General features: G+C 53.4%; 1 protein-coding gene across 1 annotated transcript; it reads left to right on the top strand.

The window, feature by feature from the left end:
* The first annotated feature begins 2,169 nt into the window (after positions 1 to 2,169).
* Positions 2,170 to 22,870, top strand: SARS1 (seryl-tRNA synthetase 1). Its single transcript, XM_005312203.4, has 11 exons — positions 2,170 to 2,435; positions 6,222 to 6,292; positions 6,987 to 7,067; positions 9,048 to 9,206; positions 9,976 to 10,119; positions 10,734 to 10,889; positions 11,084 to 11,305; positions 11,885 to 12,014; positions 20,815 to 20,972; positions 21,639 to 21,768; positions 22,164 to 22,870. Exons 1-11 carry the CDS (start codon positions 2,300 to 2,302, stop codon positions 22,319 to 22,321), a joined length of 1,545 nt encoding a protein of 514 aa, XP_005312260.1. The 5' UTR covers positions 2,170 to 2,299; the 3' UTR covers positions 22,322 to 22,870.
* The last annotated feature ends 1,692 nt before the right edge of the window (positions 22,871 to 24,562 follow it).

The following is a 24,562-nucleotide window of genomic DNA, read 5'->3' as shown; positions in this document are numbered from 1 at the left end:
TTCTCCTACAGTTTTTTGCATATTGCCATTCCTAATATCTGACTTGTGTCCATTTATCCTTGTACGTAGGGACTCTCCAGTTTGGCCGATGTACATAGCAGAGGGGCATTGCTGGCACATGATGGCGTATATTACATTGGTGGACATGCAGGTGAATGAACCGATGATGTTGTGACTGATCTGGTTAGGTCCTGTGATGGTGTCGCTGATGTAGATATGTGGGCAGAGTTGGCATCGAGGTTTGTTGCACGGATTAGTACCTGAGTTAGAGTTACTATGGTGAGGTGTGTGGTTGCTGGTGAGAATATGCTTAAGGTTGGCAGGTTGTCTGTGGGCGAGGACTGGCCTGCCTCCCAAGGCCTGTGAAAGCGAGGGATCGTTGTCCAAGATGGGTTGTAGATCACTGATGATGCGTTGGAGAGGTTTTAGCTGAGGACTGTAGGTGATGGCCAGTGGAGTTCTGTTGGTTTCTGTTTAAGGCTGACAACCTGCCAAACTTAAGCATATTCTCATCAGCAACCACACACCGCACCATAGTAACTCTAACTCAGGAGCCAATCCATGCAACAAACCTCGATGCCAACTCTGCCCACATTTACACCAGCGACACCATCACAGGACCTAACCAGATCAGCCACATCACCGGTTCATTCACCTGCACATCCACCAATGTAATATTCGCCATCATGTGCCAGCAATGCCCCTCTGCTATGTACATCAGCCACACACACCTATTGTGGAATAGACATGAGCAACACATCTCGAAGAACACCAGTTATGGAAAAGGTAACTGTCTTTTTTGTGTTTAAGCTCAACAAAGATTTCACTGTTAAGCCAAGATGGTTGCCTGCCATATTTGCTATTCTTTCTGCACATCAGGATGGTTTGTTCCTGCAACTTCAATAAGGATTCTTTAAGATACAGTCAGCTCTTCTGGACTCCTTTCCCCCTCATATTAGCCTCCCAGGGGATCCTGCCCATTAGTTGCCTAAGGGAATCAAAGTCTGCTTTTCTGAAATCCAGGGTCTGTATTCTGCTGCTCTCCTTTCTACCTTTTGTCAGGATCCTGAACTCAACCATCTCATGGTCACTGCCTCCCAGGTTCCCATCCACTTCTACTTCCCCTACCAATTCTTCCCTGTTCGTGAGCTGCTAGTCAAGAGGAGCACGGCCCCTAGTTGGTTCCTCCAGCTGCAGCACTTGCACCAAGAAGTTGTCACCAACACTCTCCAAAAACTTCCTGGATTGTCCATATATCCTCTTCATCAACTTGAAGAGTTTCAGCAGGTCCATCTCTGTCCACAACCGTTTTTAGAATTTCTATCCATTCCGTCGGTTTTTGCTGATTTATCAGCTCCAGAGGTAACATATACTAAAGAAGAGCACAGAAGATTTTGAAGATGTATCTGGTTGAGGATAGACGGATCAGACAGAAGCTAAATGAAACGATCTTTCAGAACGGGCAAGAAGTGCTGCATTGCTGCTATCAAGGGACTCTGCTCCTCTAGTTTCTTGTATTCATAGTCTGTACCCTCCCACATCCCAACCTACTGCCTCAGGCGGGGGAGCCCCCTTCTACACCCTGAACTCCTCATTTCTGGCCCCACCCCAGAGCCCACACCCCCTAAGCCAGCCCGGTGAAAATGAACTCAGCTAGTGAGGGAGCGGGGATAGAATGTGTGGAGGTCTGGACCTCAGAGAAGGGGTGGGGCAGGAGGCGGGACAAGGGTGATCAATTTAGTCAAGTAGAAAGTTGGCTGAGGTCACGTGCCCAGGAGAGTTTTACCCCTGGAGTCACCAAGCTCCAGCCCATCACGCTGGGCCCACTGCGCTCGGACGCGGACCCCGTGCAGAGGTGCTGGAACTAGGGGTGTTGGGGGGGCTGCTGCACCGCCGGCTTGAAGTGGATTCCGTCACATCCCGGGTTTGCAGTTTGGTCCAATGGCTCTCAGCACCCCCCACTGTACAAATTACTCCAACACCTCCGCCCCCACGTGCTGCCCACGGCCGCTCCCGGGGCGGGACAAGGCCGGCGGGGCGGGGCTGCCTGCGGGCACGCTGCAGCTGGACGCCCCTGCGAGCCTACAGCGAGCCGGCAGGGTGCGCTCTAGCACCCTCCACCGGAAAGCTGCGCACGCGTACTGAGCAGTTGTACTGCCAGTTTGATGTTCCTACGCATGCGCCCTGCATCCCGTTTCCGGCGGGATCTGCGCGTTCCGCTGTCACCCGTTTCCTCATTGCCGCGCCTGCGCAGTGCCGACGTGTCGTTCCCCTCATCCTGCTCACTGCCGCCGGCACGATGGTGCTAGACCTGGACCTGTTCCGCGCCGACAAAGGCGGGGATCCCGGCCGCGTGCGGGACACGCAGATCAAGCGCTTCAAGGACCCGGCGCTGGTGGACGCGCTGGTGGAGGCGGACGGGGCCTGGCGGCGATGTAGGTGGCGGCCGGGGAGCGGGTCCCTGCCAGATGGGGTCCGCTGCAGGGCGATGCGCATGCGCGAACGGGCGCTTCCCCTGGAGCCAGTGGGATCCCCTTGCATTTGGTGGGGAGGGGTCCCAGGGCTCTGGGTGTGGTTCCCCTTGCAGTGGGGGAGAAGGGGGTCCCTGGGCTCTCGGTGCGGCCCCCCTTGCACTGGGGGGAGGGGTCTCTGGGTGTGGTTCCCCTTGCAGTGAGGGAGAAGGGAGTCCCTGGGCGTGGGCCACCGGCTGTTGACCTCTGGGTGTGGGCCAGCCCTTGCATCTCCATAGCCCCGTTCAGCTCCCCCTCCACTTTTGTAGGCTGTGAGGGTGACAGCAGCTGTCAGCGCAGGATTGTGCCCATAGCGAGGCAGGGCTGTTCTGGGTCCCTTTGTCCTAAGGGTGAGCAGGCAGTGATGCCCCCAGCAGCTGAGAGTCCTTTGGGGCCGGGCTGGACACAGCGTCCCCTGAGCCAGCAGAGCTGTGCAGATTGAAGTCAGTGGAGCTGCTGTGCTTGGACCCTCTGTAATCTCGGCCTTTCATTGTTGCTGCCTTTGGTAGGAGCCCACTGATTTCGTAAGGGTGTGTATCATGTGCTCAGGTCTCTGGCTGGTTACCTGACCTTGGAATCCAGCCTGCACAATGACAATTTTGTTCTGTTTTGCCCCGCTTCAATTCCACATGATTTCTGCAGCCAGTCAAACCAGCGCTATAGCCCGAGTCCTGTAGTAATAAGTAATTAGAAATATCTGACAGATTGGAACCCATCTTTTGACTGCCTAAAGCATTGACTTCTGACTTCAGCAGTTCCTGAGATTACTGGTGGCTATGTCATAAGTGAAGTTTGGGGTGTGAAGAATAGTAAGAATTAGGTGACTTTTAGGACAGTGGTTCTCAACCAGGGGTCCTGGGCCCCCAGGGGGGGCCGCAAGCAGTTTCAGGGGAGCCACCAAGCATGGCTGGCATTAGACTCACTAGGGCCTAGGGCGGAAAGCCGAAGTCCAGCCATGCAGTACTGCAGCCCGTGGCCCCAAGCCCCACCACCCAGGACTGACACCAAAGCCTGAACAATTTAGCTTCACAGTGCCCCCTATGGTGTGGGGCCCTGGGAAGTTCCCCTTGCTACCTCCTAACACCAGCACTGGTTTTCATATGCAGAAAAAACGTTGTGGCACAGCTGGGCTGTGGAGTTTTTATAGCATGTTTGGGGGGCCTCAGAAAGAAAAAGATTGAGAACCCCTGTTTTAGGGTCTGATATGTCATGGGTTCACCAGTCCTGGAAATGCTTTGCCAGACCAGTACAGGTGTTCTCAGGACCAGTAAGCTTTTCCCAGCTCTGGTCCTGCAGCTGTGACCAGAGAGAAGAAGTAAATCAGCGCCTGATTTAGGAAAATGTCACATGGACTGAGACTAGCCAAGGGGATCTTTCTAATCTGAAACCTCATGTTTTGTGGGTTACTTATTGATCCATTTAAAGATCACCTATTTGTTGAGTAAATATGGTAGCTAATGAATTTATGTAGTTGTAATGGGAGACAGATCACTCTGGGAATCTGCAAAAGAGGCCACTATTTCTAGGATAGAGAAGCTTATGTTGTTGAGGTTTTTTTAGCAATAGTAATTATTAGAATGTGAAGCCATTGGCTAAATAAAGTGTCTTTAACCCCACTTTTAATGTTAGTCTCTATGGTGCCACAAGTACTCCTGTTCTTTTAATGTAGTTGCTTTTATGTGGAAGAATCTCTTTCCTTATTATGGAAAGAGGGCTGGGTTAATGCACATTGTCAGACAGCACTGTTTGCTGTCAGCATGCACTGTATTAATGTCTTGCGTATCTGGGCAGCGCTGCTTAAATGCAGACAGGGAGGCAGGAGGTTGCTGTAGTGAAGCTCTGGGCTGAAGGCAGTGTCGCAGTGGCTGTCCTCTGCTTTTGGGAGTGAGCACTTTGATGCAAGAGAAGCCTTTCTGCATTCAGTAGCTGTGCTGTGAATGTGCATTGGCATTTAAAGCAGGGGAGCACTATTTGGCAGGATGCTGCTTGGGGATTGGTGATTCATGCGTCTGATGCAATCCAGCTGCAATTAGCGTAGAAACTGATTCATTCATGCCACGGATCAAAAGTAGTCACTATTCGATCCGTTTGCACTGTCAGATCTCTGGGAATGCAACTTTATATTTGGGAGAGAAGGGCTGGAAGAATTTGCTTTTTGGTTTCTCTGCTGATGTTCCTAGCATTCAGAGCACCTTGGAAGAATATCATTCAGTGACACCACTTTTAATCCATTTTTTTTAATGGTGTGTGTGTGTATATGTGTGTATGTATGTGTGTGTATATTATATATATATATATATATCCACCAATATAAATCTGAGCTTCCTGGTTGAATGATCTCAAAGCACATCACACATCTGTTAAGCCCCCTCTTCTCCCCCTTCCCCCCACATAAGTGTTACCAGTATTTACAAGGTATGAACTAGACCCCCATTAGCTACAGTACTAGACAGACCAGCCGGACGCAGTTCGGGCGGGAGTCCGAGCGGCTTTTTTTTTTTTTTTTTTTTTTTTTTTGCTTCGGCACGGCAGGGGGTGCGTGCTCAAAATTTTTTTACTGATAGGGGTGCGCGATCAAAAAAGTTTGGAGACCACTGCTCTAATTAACAGGTTTCTGATCAGTTTCAAGCCTCCCTCTGTACTTCCCTGGCTGGAAGGGAGTAGGCACTTCCTGGTGTTCCTGTGCTGCAGAACCTCCTGGCTAAAGGGTGGGGTGAGGGAGGGAGGTTCACCTTCCCCTTTTCCCATGCCCCTGGCTAACACCAAGATGGCTAGGTCTCTGCTGTTCTATCTGGCCCCAGATCTTCATGTTTATGAGCCCTCCATTCTGGTTCCTGCATCTGCTGTTGCTGCTTCCAGCTTTTCCACACAGTAGCAGAGGAGGAAAATGAGCTAGTTCTTCTGTTTCTCCTGTTTCTCCCAAAGGTCTTAATATCTTCAGTGAAACTGACAAGAGCCTGCTTGGGAAAGCTGAGCAGAGGCCCTGGAGCTGTCTCTGTAGGCTCTGGTACATGGTAACATTTGGGAGCCTGTCTTAGCCCCCATAAGAAACTGGAAATGTTTTAAATGAAAATTGACATTTTTTCTGGAATCTGGAAGGGGTGGAAGGAGCTGCCTCACCCTCTCGCCATGTGTTTTCTGCTCTATGCTGACCAGTGGGGTGAAGGGATTGTTTTCAAGCCCTGAAAATTTACCATCTCAGGCATAAAATTTCCTCCCTCACTCCGACTAATGATACAGTGAACAGTTTACCTTCCACTCAGGGGGTGAGTGGGACTGTGCATGTCTGAATTAAGCCACCCAGTGATTCTGTGAGGTAGTGAAGTACTGCTTTTGCTTTATAGCTGGGAAAATGGTGTCACAGGGGGACTGACTTGCCCAAGGGCATGCAATGAGTTTGTGGCAGAGGGTTTCAGAGGGGTAGCCGTATATCTCTCAATCCTATTCCCGCTGTGATGCCATTCTTTCCCTCCGGGTTATGGAATGCCTGCTCAGGGCAAGTTTCTCCTCTCCATTTTGCCAACTCTCTGAATAAGATCTGTAAAGCTAATTGAAGTAAAGAGGGAATGAGTTGTGTATCTGAACTGTTTGTGTCTGCGATACATCACCTACAGGGATAACAACTCAACAAGTTTCTGAATCTGCTACCAAATGTGTAGTTTCACTATGGAGATCACTGGTTTATTTTTTCCTCCAATGCCTCCTTTCCAGGCAGATTTCGTGCAGACAACTTGAACAAACTGAAAAACCTGTGCAGCAAAACGATAGGTGAGAAAATGAAGGTAAGAGAGAGGAGTGCTATGAAATCATAGCAGCTGTCTTCCCTGGTAACACGGTGCTAGGGTAGTGCTGACGTGGTGCTATTTGTTCTAGTCTTGTTGAAAAGCAGTGTAATCTGTCTAATCTTCCTGCAGTTGATGACCTCTAGTAGGAAGAAGTTTGCTTAGTGAATGACCTAAAAAGTGTCCATAGAAATTTTTGACAATGTCAAATTAAGGTTGTTGCATCAATAGACCTGAGAAAATTGTTCACATGTCAGATGTAGTGCCAAAGCATATAGCTAGTTATGGAGGGGAGGGATAGCTCAGTGGTTTGAGCATTGGCCTGCTAAACCCAGGGTTGTGAGTTCAATCCTTGAGGGGGCTATTTAGGGATCTGGGGCAAAAATCTGTCTGGGGATTGGTCCTGCTTTGAGCAGGGGGTTGGACTAGATGACCTCCTGAGGTCCCTTCCAACCCTGATATTCTATGATTCTATAGTTAGAAGAATCCACTACCCTGCACAATCTAGCCATGATTTTCATTCTGTGTCATACTGTGGATCACTTTATAAGATGAAGTTTGAGATCCTCTCCTGGGTCCTCTCCTCCCAGTCCTGATTCCACACATTGCAGCAGCTGTAGTGCATACCCTTGTCACTGCTTACAACATATGTTCTTAGCATGCTCATTGTTCTTCTTGATTCTTCCCTTTGCAGAAAAAAGAGCCCAAGGGTGATGATGAGTCAGTACCAGAACATGCACAAAATCTTGATGGCCTCACTGCCGACATCTTAGCGGTGAGTTACACCCCCAGCTTTCAGGGGCTGTGGGCACTCTGAAAAGTGACCATTGACCGCCTGCCTTTTCTTTCATTCCTGTTTATCTTACCGTCTTCCAGGCTGAAGTCTGACTATTCTGTACTTCTGCAGTCAGCGACCTCCAGCCAAATCACTCTGTGCTGTGAACCTGTTAGATCTTGTTAGCTAGGTAAGGTCAGGCTGAGACAATACTTTAATAGGACACCTCTGAGGAACACACCAAAGTGCTATTGGCGATTCAGTCTGGGGTTCTCTTTCCTCAGTCTGTACTGAACCAATTTCTCTGCCTGGAGACGAGGAGCATTGTGCTGCTGGAGGTGCCGTTTTTCAGCCAAAATGTGAATACAGGAATTGTCAGACTGGATCAGCACTCTGGTCCAGCTAAGTCAGTATCTCGCTTGCCAGCAGTGGCCAGCACCAGATGCTTTAGAGACAGGTACAAGAAACACTCGGGCACGAGGAATATTATTGTGTCCAAAATTCAACATTCAACAGTATCCACTATTAGAGCCAGATATTCTTATCCATAGAGATATGTGTTCAGTCCCTTTTTTATCTTAAAATTTTGGCCTTAACGTCCTTTGAACTATGAAACTCATTGCCAATCACACACATGAAAAGGTATTTCCTTGTATTAGTTGTGGATTTACCACTTCTCCGTTTTTTTGCATGTCCCTTTGTTCTTGTGTTGTGAGACGGAGAACAGAAGCTTCTGATCTCCCTTCTCTAAACCAATCATTAGTTTTATAGACTTACTCATGGCTCCTCTTATTCCCCCCCCCTTCCTAAGGTCACAATCGTAGTCTCGTCAATCTCTCTTCAGATCAGTTTTACCATTGCCCTAATCATTTTTGTTGCTGTTCTCTGAACCCCTTTAATCCTCCTTTTTGAGATGCGATGGCCAGGACGGCGCACGGTTTTCTAAAGGAGGCACACTCGATTTATGTAATCGCATCAAGATATTTCCCATATGATTCCAATCCCTTTCCTTTTGCATCCTAAGATTTTATTTGCTTTTTGGCTGCAGCTGCACATTGAGCAGAGGTCTCCATTGAGTGGGCTACAGTGATGCCCGGGTCCCTTTCCTGAGTTGATCTAGTGAATTTAGAACCTTGTAAGGTTTATGAGTTGTTCAAATTATTCCATCCCAAGTGTAGTATTTAGGATTTATCAACATTTAGCTTCATCTGCCATTTTGCTGCTCATTCCCCTAGCTTGATTAGGTCCCTCCGAAGTTCCTCACAGTTCTCTCTGGATTGGACTGACCTAAATAACTTATGTCATCTGCACCTCACTGCTCACCCCTGTTTCCAGATCACTAATAAATACATGAAGTAATGGTGGGCCTAATGAGAAACTTTAAGGCAACTTCATCTTCTGCCATGGTGAAAACTAACTGTTTATTCCTACTCTGATTCCTGCCTCTTAGCCGGTTTTTGATCTATGACAATACACCTCTACCCCAATATAACGCGACCCAATATAACACGAATTCGGATATAATGCGGCAAAGCAGCGCTCCGGGGGGGCAGGGCTGCGCACTCCAGCGGTTCGATATAACGCGGTTTCACCTATAATGCGGTAAGATTTTTTTTTTTTTTTTTTTTTTTTGGCTCCCGAGGACAGCGTTCTATTGGGGTAGAGGTGTACTTTGTCTCTCACTCCGTGATGACATAGCTTCTGTAGTAGCCTCTTGTGAGGAACTTTGTCGAAGGCCTTTGACAGCCTAAATAAATTGTCAACTGGTTCTCCTTTATCCAATACTTTATTGACATATTCAGCAAAGTCTGTCTGATTAGTGAAACGTCATTTACCTCTGCAAAAGCCAGGCTGGTTAGGCAAAGATCAGAATGGTTTGCGCTACTTAAAAAAACTTCTTTGGCCCTTTTCATGAGCATAGTGCTCATTTTCCGTTGTTTAAGCTGTATAGTGACATGCCCAGTGATTTGTGTGTAACAGGGTCTTCAGGTAACCCAGATTAAGAAAGTCCGTGTTCTCATTGACGAAGCCATCCTGAAGTGCGACGCCGAGCGTGTGAAACTGGAGGCGGAGCGGTTTGAAAGCCTCCGAGAAATTGGAAACCTCCTCCACCCCTCTGTGCCCATCAGCAACGACGAGGTAGGAGCCAAATGCATCCCCTCTATGTAGACGATGTCTCTGGCAGGTTTTGGGAAGTAACGTACAGTCAGCTTGAAACAGCCATGCACAGCACATCAAAGTGACCACAGACACAGTCAGCTAGGTCCCTGTTGCGAGAGGTTGCTGAGATCGGGTAGGGAGTGAATGAAATCTGCATTACAAGACAGGGTGTCCTGCAGTGAAGGAGCTAACTGAACACAAAGACCCGCTCAGCCAGTGTGGAACTCTCCACCATTGTTTAGTGCATACATGGGAAACTTAGGCAGAGCCAAACATTGGGATCTGCCCTTGCCCATTGCATTCACCCAGCAAGAATGTTTAACTCCAGGAATACAATTGGCCTGGGCCGGCAGCCAATGACATCATAATATGCTGCCGGCAGGGATCAGCATTAGGGTTCCGAGCTGTGTCTGTCAGTTGCCTGGATTTAGTCGCTATGGAAACTGCAGAGCCAATCCCAAGGTGAGGGAGCCCCTCGGGTTGAGTCCAGTAACAGCTGTGGCAAGCGCTCAGACAAGTATTGATGCTCTCCACTGGGAGATGCCTGAGGCCTGAGCACTGACCCTTGTGGGGAAAGGTAGGGAGAGGAATGAGGGCCTAACCACTCCCTCTTCACTCCTTACCTGGCTTCCGCAGAACACGCTGGCCCAGGGTTCTACACCCCGCACTGGGCCTGGCCTGGTGGGAGCAGGTATGAGAGGAGACTTCCAAGTGAGCCCTTGTTTTCCTCATCTTGCCTTGCATGCAGGATGCAGATAACCGAGTGGAGAGGATCTGGGGAGACTGCACGGTGAAGAAGAAGTACTCCCACGTGGACTTGGTGGTGATGGTGGATGGCTACGAGGGAGAAAAGGGGGCCATAGTAGCTGGAAGCAGAGGGTACTTCCTGAAGGTGAGAGCCCCGAGCCCCAAACCTTCCTGGTTCTGGGACGCAGGAAAAGGAATCAGACAGACACAGAACAAACCACCTGGCTTTGTACCAGAGATCTGCTGCTTTCCTGCCATTTGTGCTGTACCTCCCTCTAATCCTGCAGTGGGCACAAGGGCATTTTCCGGTGCTGATTGTGTACTAGGCAGAGGGAGACTCTGCACGACTGGTGGAATTCAGCCTTGCATTAGCTTTCTAAAGACAGCTGCACGTGCCACAATCAAAGGGTGTCAGACTGGGCTAGTGGTAGTATGACTAGTGCTGCATGTCTGCTGCTGTTGCTAAGCATGTTTTCAGCTTGAGACACTCCATGTCATGGCTGTGTATAAAACATTTTGGACCAAGACTTGCATGGGGTAAGCCCATCACCATTGTTTGTCCTCAGGTACCATCGGTTTGGACTCCTTTTTCTGTCCTAGTTATTGGCTCCGTTCTCTAAGTTGAGCTGTTTTAGGCACTTCTGGCCTGGTCGTCAGAGGAGCTCAGTACACAGGACAAGAGTCGCATGCACTCAGCACCTCTAGAATCCGAGCCATTAGTCCTTCATGTGACCTGAGAGGCTTATCTTGTGTTTGTAGGGTGCCCTGGTTTTCCTTGAGCAGGCGCTGATCCAGTATGCTCTGCAGACCCTGCTCAGCAAGGGATACACCCCTATCTACACACCCTTCTTCATGAGGAAAGAGGTGATGCAGGAGGTGGCTCAGCTCAGTCAGTTTGATGAGGAGCTTTATAAGGTAAGCTGCAAGGAAGGGCTTGTGCATCCTGATGCCAGCAAGCCAAGTACAGTTTTCTGTTAGTGTTTGCCATGGCAAAGGATCCTTATAGCCTCTGGCTCTTGCTATTCCTGGGGCCCAGGTCTGCGTTGCTGAGGCTGTTGTGTGTTCTGCTCTGGTACGCTGACAGAGTGCTGTTCAACCCCCATCTCCAGGTCATTGGCAAGGGCAGTGAGAAATCAGAGGACAGCTCGGTCGATGAGAAGTACCTGATTGCTACCTCTGAGCAGCCAATTGCAGCTTTGCACAGGGATGAGTGGCTGAAGCCGGAGGATCTGCCCATCAGATATGCTGGGCTGTCCACCTGCTTCAGGCAGGAAGTTGGCTCGCACGGCCGTGACACCAGAGGCATCTTCCGGGTGCACCAGTTTGAAAAGGTAAAGGGATGCGTTGCTAGCCAGTTAGCTGGGAAATATTTGCAGGATGAGAGTAGATAAGAATGGGCTCTGGGTCTTTCCTCCCAGGTGTAGGGTATTTGAAGGGAAAATGAGTAATTAATGCCTTGGAGCAGAGGGGAGCTGCAGAGCCCCCTCGCTACGTGATCTGAGGGGGGTCTGCAAATTCAGTATCCTCGGAACAAGAGTGACTCCAGAAAGCCCCCTCTGGGGAGTGGTGCGATAGGCTGCTGCTGGTCTCTTCCTAGTAAAGAGTAAAGTAGTTACAGATTTGTGAGACTGCAAAGGTCTTTGTGGCTCCTTTAGGGGTCTGTCAGTATAAATTGCTAGCAGTTTCCAGGCCTGCTGTCATTTCCCGTCACTGTTGGTTTGTTACACTGGAATTCCGTGAGACAGACATTGGAGAAAACATTCCCTACTGCAATCATCTCCTTGTCTTCTGGTTCCCGTTCTCTGAATCCACCATTCCTGGGCCTTGCCCCACCTGTGAGCAGCAGCACACTAAGACATGCAGTCCTACCCTCTGCACATTGTTAGTAGCTTCTCTCTCCTCGCCCCCAGATTGAGCAGTTTATCTTTGCGTCGCCTCATGACAACAAGTCCTGGGAGATGTTTGATGAAATGATCGCGACTGCTGAGGAGTTCTACCAGTCGCTGGGCATTCCTTACCACATCGTCAATATTGTCTCAGGTACGGAACTCTGCTCTCCTGGTCCGGGGTGCACACGCTCCTCTCTGTAGGGGTAATGTGACAGGACCAGCCTGCCATTGAAGGACAGAGGCCAAGGCAGGAGGCGAGTGGGCAGGGCAGTGTCAGAGGAGCCAGCCCTGGCTCTGGTCCTGGCTTGGCTTCCGACCTATGGGTGAGCTTGGGCAAGCCCCGCCCCCCTGTGCCTCTGGTTAGACTGTGTACAGCACCCTGCGCGATGGGCTCAGCCTCTGCGCACCGTTGTCCCATAGCCTGCTGGAAACTGTGGCTGGCGTGGTCGGGAAGGAGCCCAAAATGACCCGTTTCCTTGGTGGTCACTGTGCAGTAACACTTCAGGGACATACACTGCAGTGGCTGTGCCCCAGCTCCGGGTAGTGCCCTGCCTAGCCATGGTCAGAGCAATCTTGGAGGGATAGAGAGCTCACTTGGGAAAAGCTAATCATTGACTTGTATTGAGTCTGAAATGGCTCGTCCCTTCCTCTGGGGAAGGAACTGCTGTGACCTGCTAGCAGCATCTGCGTGGCCACGCGGGGGAGTTGAAAGCTGCAGGAGTGTTGGTTAGGCACTGCTGGGCCGAGGCTGCCAGTTTGTTCCACATGCTACGCCATCACCGTTACCTTGTGCTTTCCCCACCCCCCAGCTGTCTTGCTCCCCCTGTTGTCTTTCTAGGTGCTGAGCTAACATACAGCAATGGGGCCCTGACTGGGCTCCTACATGCTTCAGGAATACAGGTGCCGGGGGTTGGTTTCTGGTCCCTGTCTCCTCCCAGCGGGGGTGAGGTGCTGCAGAGAAGACAGGTTCGTGCCGCGTGCTCCCACTGCCCCTTCTGGCTGGTGTAGAGGCAAGCTGAGTGACAGCAGGGAGGGGAGAGATCATAAGAACGGCGAGATCATAAGAACGGCCGTACCAAGTCAAACCAAAGGTCCATCTAGCCCAGTATCCTGTCTACCGACAGTGGCCAATGCCAGGTGCCCCAGAGGGAGTGGACCAACAGGCAATGATCAAGTGATCTCTCTCCTGACGTCCATCTCCACCCTCTGACAAACAGAGGCTAGGGACACCATTCCTTACCCATCTTGGCTAATAGCCATTAATGGACTTAACCACCATGAATTTATCCAGTTCTCTTTTAAACGCTGTTATAGTCCTAGCCTTCAGTACCTCCTCAGGTAAGGAGTTCCACAAGTTGACTGTGCTGAGTGAAGAACTTCCTTGTATTTGTTTTAAACCTGCTGCCTATTAATTTCATTTGGTGACCCCTAGTTCTTATATTACGGGAATAAGTAAATAACTTTTCCTCATCCACTTTCTCCACATCACTCGTGATTTTATGTACCTCTATCATATCCCCCCTTAGTCTCCTCTTTTCCAAGCTGAAGAGTCCTAGCCTCTTTAATCTCTCCTCATATGGGACATGTTCCAACCCCCTAATCATTTTAGTTGCCCTTTTCTGAACCTTTTCTAGTGCCAATATATCTTTTTTTAGATGAGGAGACCACATCTGTACGCAGTATTCGACATGTGGGCGTACCATCGAACGCTTAGGGTGTGGCTTGAACCAGCCTTAGCTGGGAATCTGAACCTGAGCCTGAAGCTCCTCTTGCTAAGGCTGTGTCTACACTGGGGGATCTGTGATGTACAGGAGGTCACACGATTTGGCGGCCCCTTCTGCCCGTTAGCTCTGACAGATGTTTTGCCTGGTGGCTCTTGTCACGGAGTGTGGGGGACTCAGGGCACTGTCCCCCTGGCTTCCTGCGATTCACCGTGACTCTCAGCCAGCCAGTAAAGCGGAAGGTTTATTGGATAACAGGAACACAGTCTACAGCAGAGCTTGTAGATACAACCAGGACCCCTCAATCAAGTCCTCTTGGGGAGTGCAGGGAGCTTAGACCCCATCTTGGGGTTCCCTGCGTTGCGCCTCCCTGCCCAAACTGAAAAATTCCCAAATCCCTCCAGCAGCTCTCTCCCCCCTCCCCTTGCTCCTCCTCTCCTTTGTTCCGTCTCCCGGGCAGAAGGTGTCACTTCTCCCACCCCCCTTCCTGGCTCAGGTTACAGCTCGGGTAGCTCAATGTAACTCCCAGGCTACATTCCCAGGTCAAATCTGCCTTGCTCCCTGCTCCGTCACATCTCTCCCCCCTTCAAGACTGAACTGAGCGGGGTCACTCTGACCAGTGACCTGGGGAAGTTCAGAGCCCCCTCTCCAGGACAACGCATCCGCTATCAAGTTGTCACTTCCCTTCACATGGACCACGTCCATGTCATAATCCTGCAGGAGCAGGCTCCACCTCAGGAGCTTGGCGTTGGCTCCTTTCATCTGGTGCAGCCAGGTCAGAGGAGAGTGGTCGGTGTGCACGGTGAAGTGTCGTCCAAAGAGAGATGGCTCTAGTTTCTTGAGGGCCCATACCATGGCCAGGCATTCCTTCTCGATGGCCGCGTTGTTCTGCTCCCGGGGTAGCAACTTCTTGCTCAGGTACACGATTGGGTGTCTCTCCCCCTTTTCATCCTCCTGCATTAACACCGCCCCCAGTCCCGTGTCTGAGGCGTCGGTGAACACCAAAAAGGGCTTGTCAAAGTCTGGGTTTGCCAGAACTGGGCCACTGACCAGAGCCTCCTTCAGTGCCCGGAGCGCTTCCTGGCACTCCTTGGTTCAGACCACATTGTCTGGCTTCCCCTTCTTGCACAGCTCAGTGATGGGGGCGGCTCTGGCGCTAAAGTGGGGCATGAACCTTCGATAGTATCCCGCCTTCCTAATAAAGGCCTGGCTGCTTTTTGGTTTGGGGGGCAGGCCAATCTCTGATAGCCTCCACTTTGGCTAGGTGACCTAGGTAGGATACTTCAGCCATCCCCACCTTGCACTTCTCAGCTTTTATGGTCAGCCCAGCCTCCTCGAGTCGGTCCAGCACTTGTCTAACCTGGGACACATGGTCCTCCCAGGTCTGGCTAAAGACGCAGATGTCGTCAATATATGCCACAGCAAACCTCTCCATCCCCCTCAGTAGCTGATCCACCAGGCACTGGAAGGTGGCTGGCGCACCCTTGAGGCTGAAAGGCAGGGTCAGGAACTCATAGAGCCCCAGAGGGGGGATAAAGGCCGATTTCAGCCTGGTATCTGCATCCAGCGGCACTTGTCAATAGCCCTTAGTAAGATCCATGGTGGTCAGGTACCGAGCGCCTCCCAGCTTGTCTAGGAGCTCATCAGGCCTGGGCATGGGGTAGGCATCGGCTACAGTGATGGCATTGAGCTTCCGATAGTCCACACAGAACCGGATTGACCCGTCCTTTTTGGGGACCAGCACCACCGGCGAGGCCCAAGGACTGGAAGATGGCTGGATCATCCCCAAAGCCAGCATGTCATTGACCTCTCTTTCCAGGTCCTGAGCAGTTTTCCCTGTGACTCGGAAGGGGGAGCATTTTATAGGCGGGTGCGATCCTGTCTGCACCTGGTGGACTGTCAGATTAGTGCGTCCAGGCTGGTTGGAAAACAGCTGTCAGTACAGATGCAGCACCCCTCCAATCTCAGCTTGCTGGGTAGGGGTTAGCTGGTCAGAGAGGGGAATTGTTTCCAGGGGGGAATCAGCTCTTGTCCCAGGGAATAGATCTACTAAAGGGTCATCTCCCTGCTCCTCCCAGTGCCCACACACGGCCAACACCACATTCCCCCTGTCATAATATGGCTTCATCATATTTACATGGTACACCCGGCGGTGGTGCGCCCGGTTCGACAGCTCCACCACATAGTTTACCTCATTTAGTTGCTTGACAACCTTGAAGGGCCCTTCCCATGCGGCCTGGAGTTTGTTCTTCCTCACAAGGATGAGGACCATCACCTGATCCCCAGTGGCGAAGGCGCGGGCCCGCGCCGTGCGGTCATACCAGACCTTCTGCTTCCTCTGGGCTCGGGCCAGATTCTCCCTGGCCAGGCCCATGAGCTCCCGGAAGGTCAGGACATACTCCACCACCGACTCTCCATCAGGAGGGGCCTTCCCCTCCCTTTCGTCTCTCATCAGGTCCAGGGGCCCCCTTACCCGCCTTCCATATAACAGTTTGAAAGGCGAAAACCCGGTAGACTCCTGGGGTGCCTCCCTGTACACGAACAGCAGGTGAGGTAAGTACTTGTCCCAGTCCTGCGGGTGCTGGTTCATAAATGGTTTTTAGCATCATCTTTAGTGTCCCGTTGAACCTCTCCACCAGCCCGTTGGATTGGGGGTGATACGCTGAGGCCCAGTTGTGCCGGACCCCACATTTCTCCCACAAGCACCGGAGTAGGGCCGACATGAAGTTGGACCCTTGGTCTGATGAGACTTCCTTGGGAAACCCCACTCGGCTGAAAATGGTGAGCAGCGCATCTGCCACAGTGTCTGTTTTGATGGACGATAAGGGCACTGCCTCGGGGTAGCGAGTGGCGAAATCTACCACCACCAGAATATATTTCTTCCCTGACCGGGTCGTCTTGCTGAGAGGTCCCACTATGTCCATAGCCACCTTCTGGAAAGGCTCCTCTATGATGGGCAAAGGCCACAACGCTGCTTTCCTCTTGTCCTGGGCCTTCCCCACCCTCTGACAGGGGTCACAGGATCGGCAGTACTGTCGGACGTTGGTAAAGACTCCAGGCCAGTAAAAGTTCTGTAGCAGCCTCTGCCTGGTGCGCCGGATTCCCTGGTGCCCTACGAGAGGGATGTCATAGGCCAGGTACAGTAGCTTGTGGCGAAAGTTCTGGGGAACCACCAGCTGCCTCCTGATCCCCCACAACTCCACTTCCCCTGGGGAAGCCCATTCTCGGTACAGGAACCCCTTCTCCCACAGGAACCTCTCCTGGCAGCCTCTCCCCATGGTCTGTACCGCCCTGAGGTCCACCAGGTCCCTTATCTTCTGCAAGGAGGGATCTTTCTGGAACTCAGCAGCTGGGACAGGGCTGGGCGCACCTGCTCTCTCTCGCCGGCTGGGTCTGAGCTGTGTCCCTGGGCGGTCCCTCCCCACCAGGTTAGGGTCCTGCGCCTTGGGCAAGGTACCCTTCCCAAGGTCAGGGTGCAGTGCCCCTCGCCGGCTCTGACTACGGGTCACGACCAGGGCACCCGGAGCGTCGCTTGGCCAGTCCTCCAGGTCCCCCCCCATCAACACCTCAGTGGGCAAATGGTGGTGCACCCCCACATCCTTGGGGCCCTCCTTGGCCCCCCACTTCAGGTGTACCCTCGCCACAGGCACCTTGAATGGGGTCCCACCCACCCCCGTCAGGGTCAGGTAGGTGTCGGGCACCACCCGATCTGGGGCCACCACCTCGGGCCAGGCCAGCGTTACCTCTGCGCCTATATCCCAGTATCCATTGACCTTCCTCCCATCCACCTCCAGGGGAACAAGGCACTCTCTCCGGAGGGGCAGCCCCGTGCCCACCCTGTAAACCGAAAACCCTGAGTCTGGAGCATCCAGCCCCCCAGAGGAGCTGGCCTGGAGCTCTCCTCCCTCCTTAGCAGGTGGTACTCTGCCAGCCCCCCTTCCCTGGGAATGCTGCCTCTCGCCCGGCTGGGTCTCTTACCCAGTCAACCCTCTGTGGGTTCGGTCTGCTCAGTCTGTCCCTGAGCCTGGGGCACTGGGCCCGTATGTGGCCTCTCTGACCACAGTGATAACAGCCCATGTCCCGTGGGTCCCCTTGAGCGGGTCGGATGGACCTGATGCTGGATGTTCCCCTTTGGTGGGGGTTCTCCATATTTCCTCGCTGGGAGGTCCCATGGTGACTCTCTCTCTCTCTCTGCGTTGTGGCGGGCCTGTTCCTTTGGGACTCCTCCCGGTTATCCCCGGCCCGACTGTTCACAAACTCGTCGGCCAGCTGGCCTGCATGCTGCGGGTTCTCTGGCTTTTGGTCCATCAACCATCGCCTCAGGTCAGATGGGCACTGCTCATACACGTGCTCCAGTACAAATAGGTCAAGCAGGTCCTCTTTAGTTTGGGCCCCAGCTGTCCACTTGCGGGCATACCCCTGCGCCTGGTTGGCTAGTTGTAGGTATGTGACCTCATGGGTTTTACGCTGACTCCGGAACCTTTTCCGGTACGTCTCAGGGATCAACCCAAACTCGCGGAGCAGGGCCTTTTTGAACAGTTCGTAGTCCCCTGTTTCCGCCCCTTTCAGTCGGCTGTACACCTCCCTGGCTGTGGAGTCCAGTGAGGGGATGAGAAACTGGAGCCTGTCTGCAGGGTCAACCTGGAGCAGCTTGCAGGTATTCTCAAAGGCCGTCAGGAAGGTATCTATGTCCTCCCCCTTCTTACGCTGGGCCAGGAAGCACTTATCAAAGCTCTTTGCAGTCTTGGGTCCCCACTTGCTCACCGCAGCCGGGGCCCCACTGCTCCTCAGCCTGGCCAGTTCCAGCTCATGCTGACTTTGGTTCTCCTCATGCTGACGTTGGTCCCGCTCATGCTGATGTTGTTTCTCCTTCTCTTCCTGCTCATGCTTCAGTTCTTGCTGCCTTAACTCGAACTCTTTCAGTCTCAGCTCCCTGTCATATTCCAGTCGCATCCGCTTTCGGGATGGGGAGCTCTGCCGGGACGATCCCCTGCTGGCCGCCGGGGTCAGGGTGCCCTCGGTATTCGCTGGGCTTCCCCCAACCCCTCCCCTAGGTATAGGTAGGCAGAGTCTCGGGATGTCCTCGGCAGCAGTCTGACCCCTCCCAGCCATGTCAGGCCCCGGGGCCCACGCTGCATCCGCCGGGCGGCTTCTCTCAGGGACAGGGCTCGGTTCATCCAAGCGATCCCTCTCCTCGAGCTGGGCAATTAGCTGTTCTTTGGTGGACCTCCCAATGCGCAGCCCCCTCTGCCCGCACAGCTCCACCAGGTTGCTCTTAAGGCGTTTAGCATACATCCTCCTGTTGGCCACTCGTTGGCCTGTGCTCTCCGCGTTCCACCGTTCCAGGGGGACCCCTAGTGTGCCAGCCCTTCTTCAGGTCACCACCTCGCTGCCAGGGTCGAGCTGCAGACTCCTCCATCCCGGGACCACTCGCTGCGATCCCCCGGGGGACTCTGTTACTGCAAAAGTCCTTCTCACTGGTCACACACTCCCAGGGGTTAATCGCCCCCTGAAACCGTCTCTCTCTGACTCTTCAGCCCACCTGGTCCCCGTCGATCCCCCTTTGTTTTACTGCTCCCCAGTCACTTACTGCAGGAAGCGCCGTCCACGGGGTGCAGTAGATCTCACCGCTACCACCAGTTGTCGCGGAGTGTGGGGGACTCAGGGCCCTGTACCCCCAGCTTCCTGCGATTCACCGTGACTCTCAGCCAGCCAGTAAAGCGGAAGGTTTATTGGATAACAGGAACACAATCTACAGCAGAGCTTGTAGATACAACCAGGACCCTCAATCAAGTCCTCTTGGGGAGTGCAGGGAGCTTAGACCCTAGCTTGGGGTTCCCTGCGTTGCACCTCCCTGCCCAAACTGAAAAATTCCCAAATCCCTCCAGCAGCTCTCTCCCCCCTCCCCTCTGCTCCTCCTCTCCTTTGTTCCGTCTCCAGGCAGAAGGTGTCACTTCTCCCACCCCCCTTCCTGGCTCAGGTTACAGCTCGGGTAGCTCAATGTAACTCCCAGGCTACATTCCCAGGTCAAATCTGCCCTGCTCCCTCACAGCTCTGTGTTGGCAAACCCCCCTAGCATCAATATGGACAAGCCAGGTCGTGGGAGTTTTTCTGTTGGCAGAGTGACACCACCTTCACCGAGGAGGTCAGCAGAAGCCCTCTTGTGGGGGTTTGCCAGTGTAGCTTTGTTGGCTGGTAGTACGGTTCTCTCACCCCCCTCCTGACACCGCTGTGCAGTGTAGACCTGGCCTCTGTCGTCTGGCTGAGCCTCAATATGGCGGTGCCCCTGGTTTCTCAGAAGGCCCACCCAGGCCGAATGCCTTGTAACCCTGTATGAGCTGGAAGAGCTGGGCGAGAGCCGAGCACGACGCTCTTGTCTCTTGTAAGGCTTGGCAAGTTGGCTTGACTTTGCCTTTGTTGTTAGCAATGGCAGGTGGCTAATGAGGCAGGTCCCCTTGACAGGTGGCAGTTTGGAGCAGACGTCACCCGGCAGATCTTGGAGGCTGCTGTGCAGCGGTTGGTGTGCTGAGGCTCTTTCTCACAGTTCACTTATTCAGCCTTCATCCCTCTTTAAAACAAGGGACCGAGAGGGGAAGGTACTACAGGTTCTCCGGGGCACAGGGCCCGTGTAGAGCTGCTGCACTGCACTGGGGCGTGGGAAGGGGAGCTGATAAAGTACATCCGGAGTGGGGCTGGGCGGGAATGGCATTCGTGTCGGGTAGGTCTGATCACCTATCCGGTCCCTGCTCACTGGCCAGGCTCCTTCTCCCCTGAGGAGCTGGCATAGGAAGGGGAGAACAGGGAAGCCTAGCCCAGGAGCCACTCTGAGTGCGAGGTGGGCCAGAGGATCATCCAGCAGGAATTGACGCTCCAAGCCCCACCCCGGAGCAGTGGCAGAAAGGGGGCTGGAAGAGAATCAGCCCTAGATCTTCCTCTTCCAGGAGAATCCCCATTGCCTAGAGTCCTGCAGAACCCTAAGTACTAGTCTTCGCTATGGCGCTGTGTCTCGGGGGTTTCTAAGGTGCCTGTCACCCGGGTCTCTAGGCCCCATAATCGTTTGTGGTGAAACCAGAGCGCAGCAGTTGGGCAAGTAACTTTGCAGGGCAGGCTTTGCCCTCTGTCCCTGCAAAGCCACTGCTGGGTTGCAGGCAGCATTCGGTGCATTCTCCCTGCTACCATCCAGCTGCTGCCTTGCCAGCCAGCCCAAGTACCTGCCTCCCGCTCTCGCAGGCTCCCTGAACCACGCTGCCAGTAAGAAGCTGGACCTCGAGGCTTGGTTCCCAGGGTCGAGCGCCTTCCGGGAGCTGGTCTCCTGCTCCAACTGCACAGACTACCAGGCCCGTCGCCTGCGGATCCGCTATGGGCAGACCAAGAAAATGATGGACAAAGTAGGTGTCATTTCAGTACCTCCCTTTTACTCTCCATGTGCATCCTGGGGCAGCTGAATACCCATCTTGGAGCAGTTACCTCCAAGGCTTCTGCTGCTGCTGCATGCTCAGTGTCTGCCTGGCTAGCTGCTCTCCCCACTGGGATCTTTGCTCCAGCGTTCCTCGCTCTCCCCCTCACAGTGAAGAGCTGTATTCCTTGCCAGCGCAGTGTTCCATCCTGGGAGAGCACACCCCTCCTTCCAAAGGGCGAGATCCTTGCTGAGCAGCCCTGAGCATCAGCCACTCCATCCTCTCTGCTGGGTCCTGGTTAGAGCTGGTCAGAAAATTTGGGGGTGGGGAGGTGTCTTCTGCAGAAAATTTTGATGGGAACCTCCTCCCCCTACCCCCTCTTCAGTTTTCAACTAAATTTTCCAGGGATAACTCTGAGTGGGTTGGGACAAAAATTCAGATATGTAAATACTTTGGCCCCAAACTGAAATCTTGATTTGGAAATGCTGCTGTGGTGCCTCCCATTGGGCTCCCTGGTCAATGATGCATCGGTCTCCCCTCTGGGGGAGGGGAAGCAGCTCCTTAGCCTGCTGGTGTGTCTGTGGGGTGCACCCTGCGGGCCTTGGCGAGGGCTCCTCACAAGCCCTGTTCCTGGGGTCACTGGCTTTGTCCTTGCAGGTGGAGTTTGTCCATATGCTAAATGCTACCATGTGTGCCACGACCCGCACGATCTGTGCCATCCTGGAGAACTACCAGACACAGGACGGCATCGTCGTGCCAGAAAAACTGAAGGGTTTCATGCCACCAGGTACAACTCGGAAACCCCTTCACGTGGCACCCCTGCTTTATGCTTTGACCCACCTCTCCCTGTCTGCTGTCTCCTCCCCCGCCTGGTAGCGTAGGAGAGAGGTTCTAGCACCGAAGAGGCAGGGCGAGGGGGGATGCTGGCCTGGAGCAAATCCAGTCTGCTCATTCCTTCCCAGCGCTAATATCTCTCCTGGATTTCTCCCCTTGGCCCCACTGCTTCCCATGTGACTCTTCTGCAAGTTCTCAGGTTGTGGCTGTGAGGACTGGAGGAATGAGGGCTTCTGGGCAGGGCTTTCCTTGGTGATGTAAAGGGGAATGGTTCTCAGGCCAGGAGAGCCGGAGAGCAAAGTTCCTAGCCTGCTCTCACCATGGGTAACTGCCTGTGTCTCTCGGCAGGGCTGAAGGAAATGATCCCCTTTGTGAAACCTGCTCCCATTGACCAGGAACCTTTCAAGAAACAGAAGAAGCAGCACGAAGGAAGCAAAAAGAAACCAGCCGGTGGCGATAGTGTCCTGGAAGGGCGAATGCAGAACATGGGCGTAAATGACGCCTAAACCCAGCTCCCCTGTCATCTCCCTGAGGCAGCGCGATCTGGTGTGTGGAGCCCAGGGCTGGGAGCCAAGCTCCTGGGTTCCAATCTCAGCTTGGTCACCAGCTGACTGCGTGACCTGGGGCAAATCACTCCCCTCTGCTTCGTGTCCCCCGCTGGAGCACGGGATGGCACTTAACTCCCCTGCCTCATGGGGTGCTGAGGCTCCAGCACCTGGATGGTGGAAAGCACTCGCACTGCCACCTGGTATTCTCCCAAGCAGCCATGTCCCTCCAATTATGTTCGGTAGCCTGTGGAAAGAGTTTCCCTGGGGGTCCCTAGCCGGGAACCTGGGCAGGGCAAAGTGCTGATGTCCTGTTCATGCTCTCGACACCCCCCACCTGAATCCCAAGGGTAAGGAGATGAGAAGGGAAAAACCAAGCTGGGCTCTTGTTACGTATGTGACTTTACTGTAGCCATAGTCTCTTTGCATGGATGTAGGATTGTCTCTGAATCAATGCAATACAATAAAGCAATGTAGGGAGACAGCTGTCCAGGGCTCCTCACCACTGGCTCTTTGGGCTCCTGCTGCTTTGTCCCCATAGCTTAGACCAGTCCGCTCAGGTTCCTCTGTGGGCGAGTGAGCCGATGGCCTGCAGATGCTCACTCTCCTTAGCGGGACTAGCCCACCAGGAAGGCTGCTGAGTCCCTGGGCACCTGCTGCTCAACAGGAGAGCAAGCCCCTGCCTAAGGCCACCCAGCAGGTCAGGGGCACAGCTTCTCTGGCTGTGGTGCTCTCCCTGGTGGATGAGAGCTGGAAATGCAGGTTGGGGCATCCTCCAGACCATGTCAGATACCAAATGCCAAGGAGCCGACCCTCTGCACCACCTCCTCGGCCTCTGAGGAAGGATCACAGTGGGGTGGGGGGAGCCTCTTCAGCTAGAGCAGAAGCAAGTGCAGGACTCGTTGCCTGGAGACATTTCCTGCTCATGCTCTGAGCTAGGCCAGACCTCGTTGCAGGGCTCTGGTAGATCGGCGGCTGTGGGGTGAAAGCGCCTCGTGAGGATTCTCTGCTTTGAAGTGGGGACGGTTTGATTCTGTACGATGCGACCTTCAGCACTGGACTCCTCTCTGCTTTGCCTGGGCTTGGCAGTTCCTGGGAGTGTGGGGCGTTGCCCCCTTAACTGACCTGACTTCCTTTTTGCCCTGATTGTGCTGATTGGCTGCAGCCAGTGATGTGTGTTTGTAGAGTGGTTGGGATGAAGGGCTGTGGAAGCAAAGGATGATAGAGCTGGCTGGATGGATCGAGGCAGTGCTGCTGAGATCATGTATCTCCCTGCGGTGTGATGCCAGGGAAGCTGTTAACTCTTCCGTGCCTAGGATAAGGAAATCCATGGGACCCTCTGCCCCATAGATCCTGGAGAAGGAGCTCGGAGCAGGCATGCTGCCAGTTCTCCCACCTGCCTTCTGAGGAAGGGTCATGTATTGAAACCTCCCCTTTCAGTACCAGAGGCTGCAGGCTGCTGCTGCCTACCCTTGCTAATCTTGAGAGCAGAACTGGAGAGTTGTCTGGCCAGTAGCCTACTGTTCTCCCCCCACACACCCCCTCACTACGTGCAAACAAGGCCGCCCTGTGTCCCAAGCCCCAGAAAGGCAGAGATCACAGTGTCTGCCGGATCCTGGCCATTTGTCAATAACGGGCCAGTGCTGGAGCTTCTAGCGGCTCGCTCCAGCTGCACAGGGGGCATCACCTTCTGCGGACACCCTCCCAAACAGCCTCGTTCCACCTGCCATGTGAAAGGGGCCCAGTGGGTGGCGGTATCCTAGCTAAGTACCAGCCCTCAGCATCAGGGCTTGGTTTGGCATCTGAGCAGCTTCAGGGCAGTGCTGCTGTGTGGTGTTTGGGCAGGGTCTACTTTATTTACTTGAGAAGATGATGCACATTGTGGTGCCAGCTTCATCACTTGTAGAACTCCATCCGTGTCAACCTCTCTGGTCCCCCCGCCCCCAAGAAACCAGGACCTCCTTCCCCTCCCTGCCTATGGCCAAGGGGTGGGGCTGGGCCTCTGCCACGACCCCTATCCCCAAACAGAACGGGAGGATCGGCCCTGGGAAAGCTGCCCTCCTAGGGTGTGTAGGGCCCTTAATGATCTTGGACAGTCCTGGCCTGGATGGGATCCTGCTCCTCTTCTCCCTCCTCTGTCACCTTCCCTCTCCTGCCCCTCCAGCTTCTCACCCCCCCCCCCCCCCCCCCGCACAGTGAGGG

This window comes from Chrysemys picta, chromosome 4 (assembly GCF_011386835.1).
Source record: "Chrysemys picta bellii isolate R12L10 chromosome 4, ASM1138683v2, whole genome shotgun sequence".
In the NCBI taxonomy this organism is placed as follows: Eukaryota; Metazoa; Chordata; order Testudines; family Emydidae; genus Chrysemys; species Chrysemys picta.
This window is presented reverse-complemented; position numbering and strand designations above follow the sequence as displayed.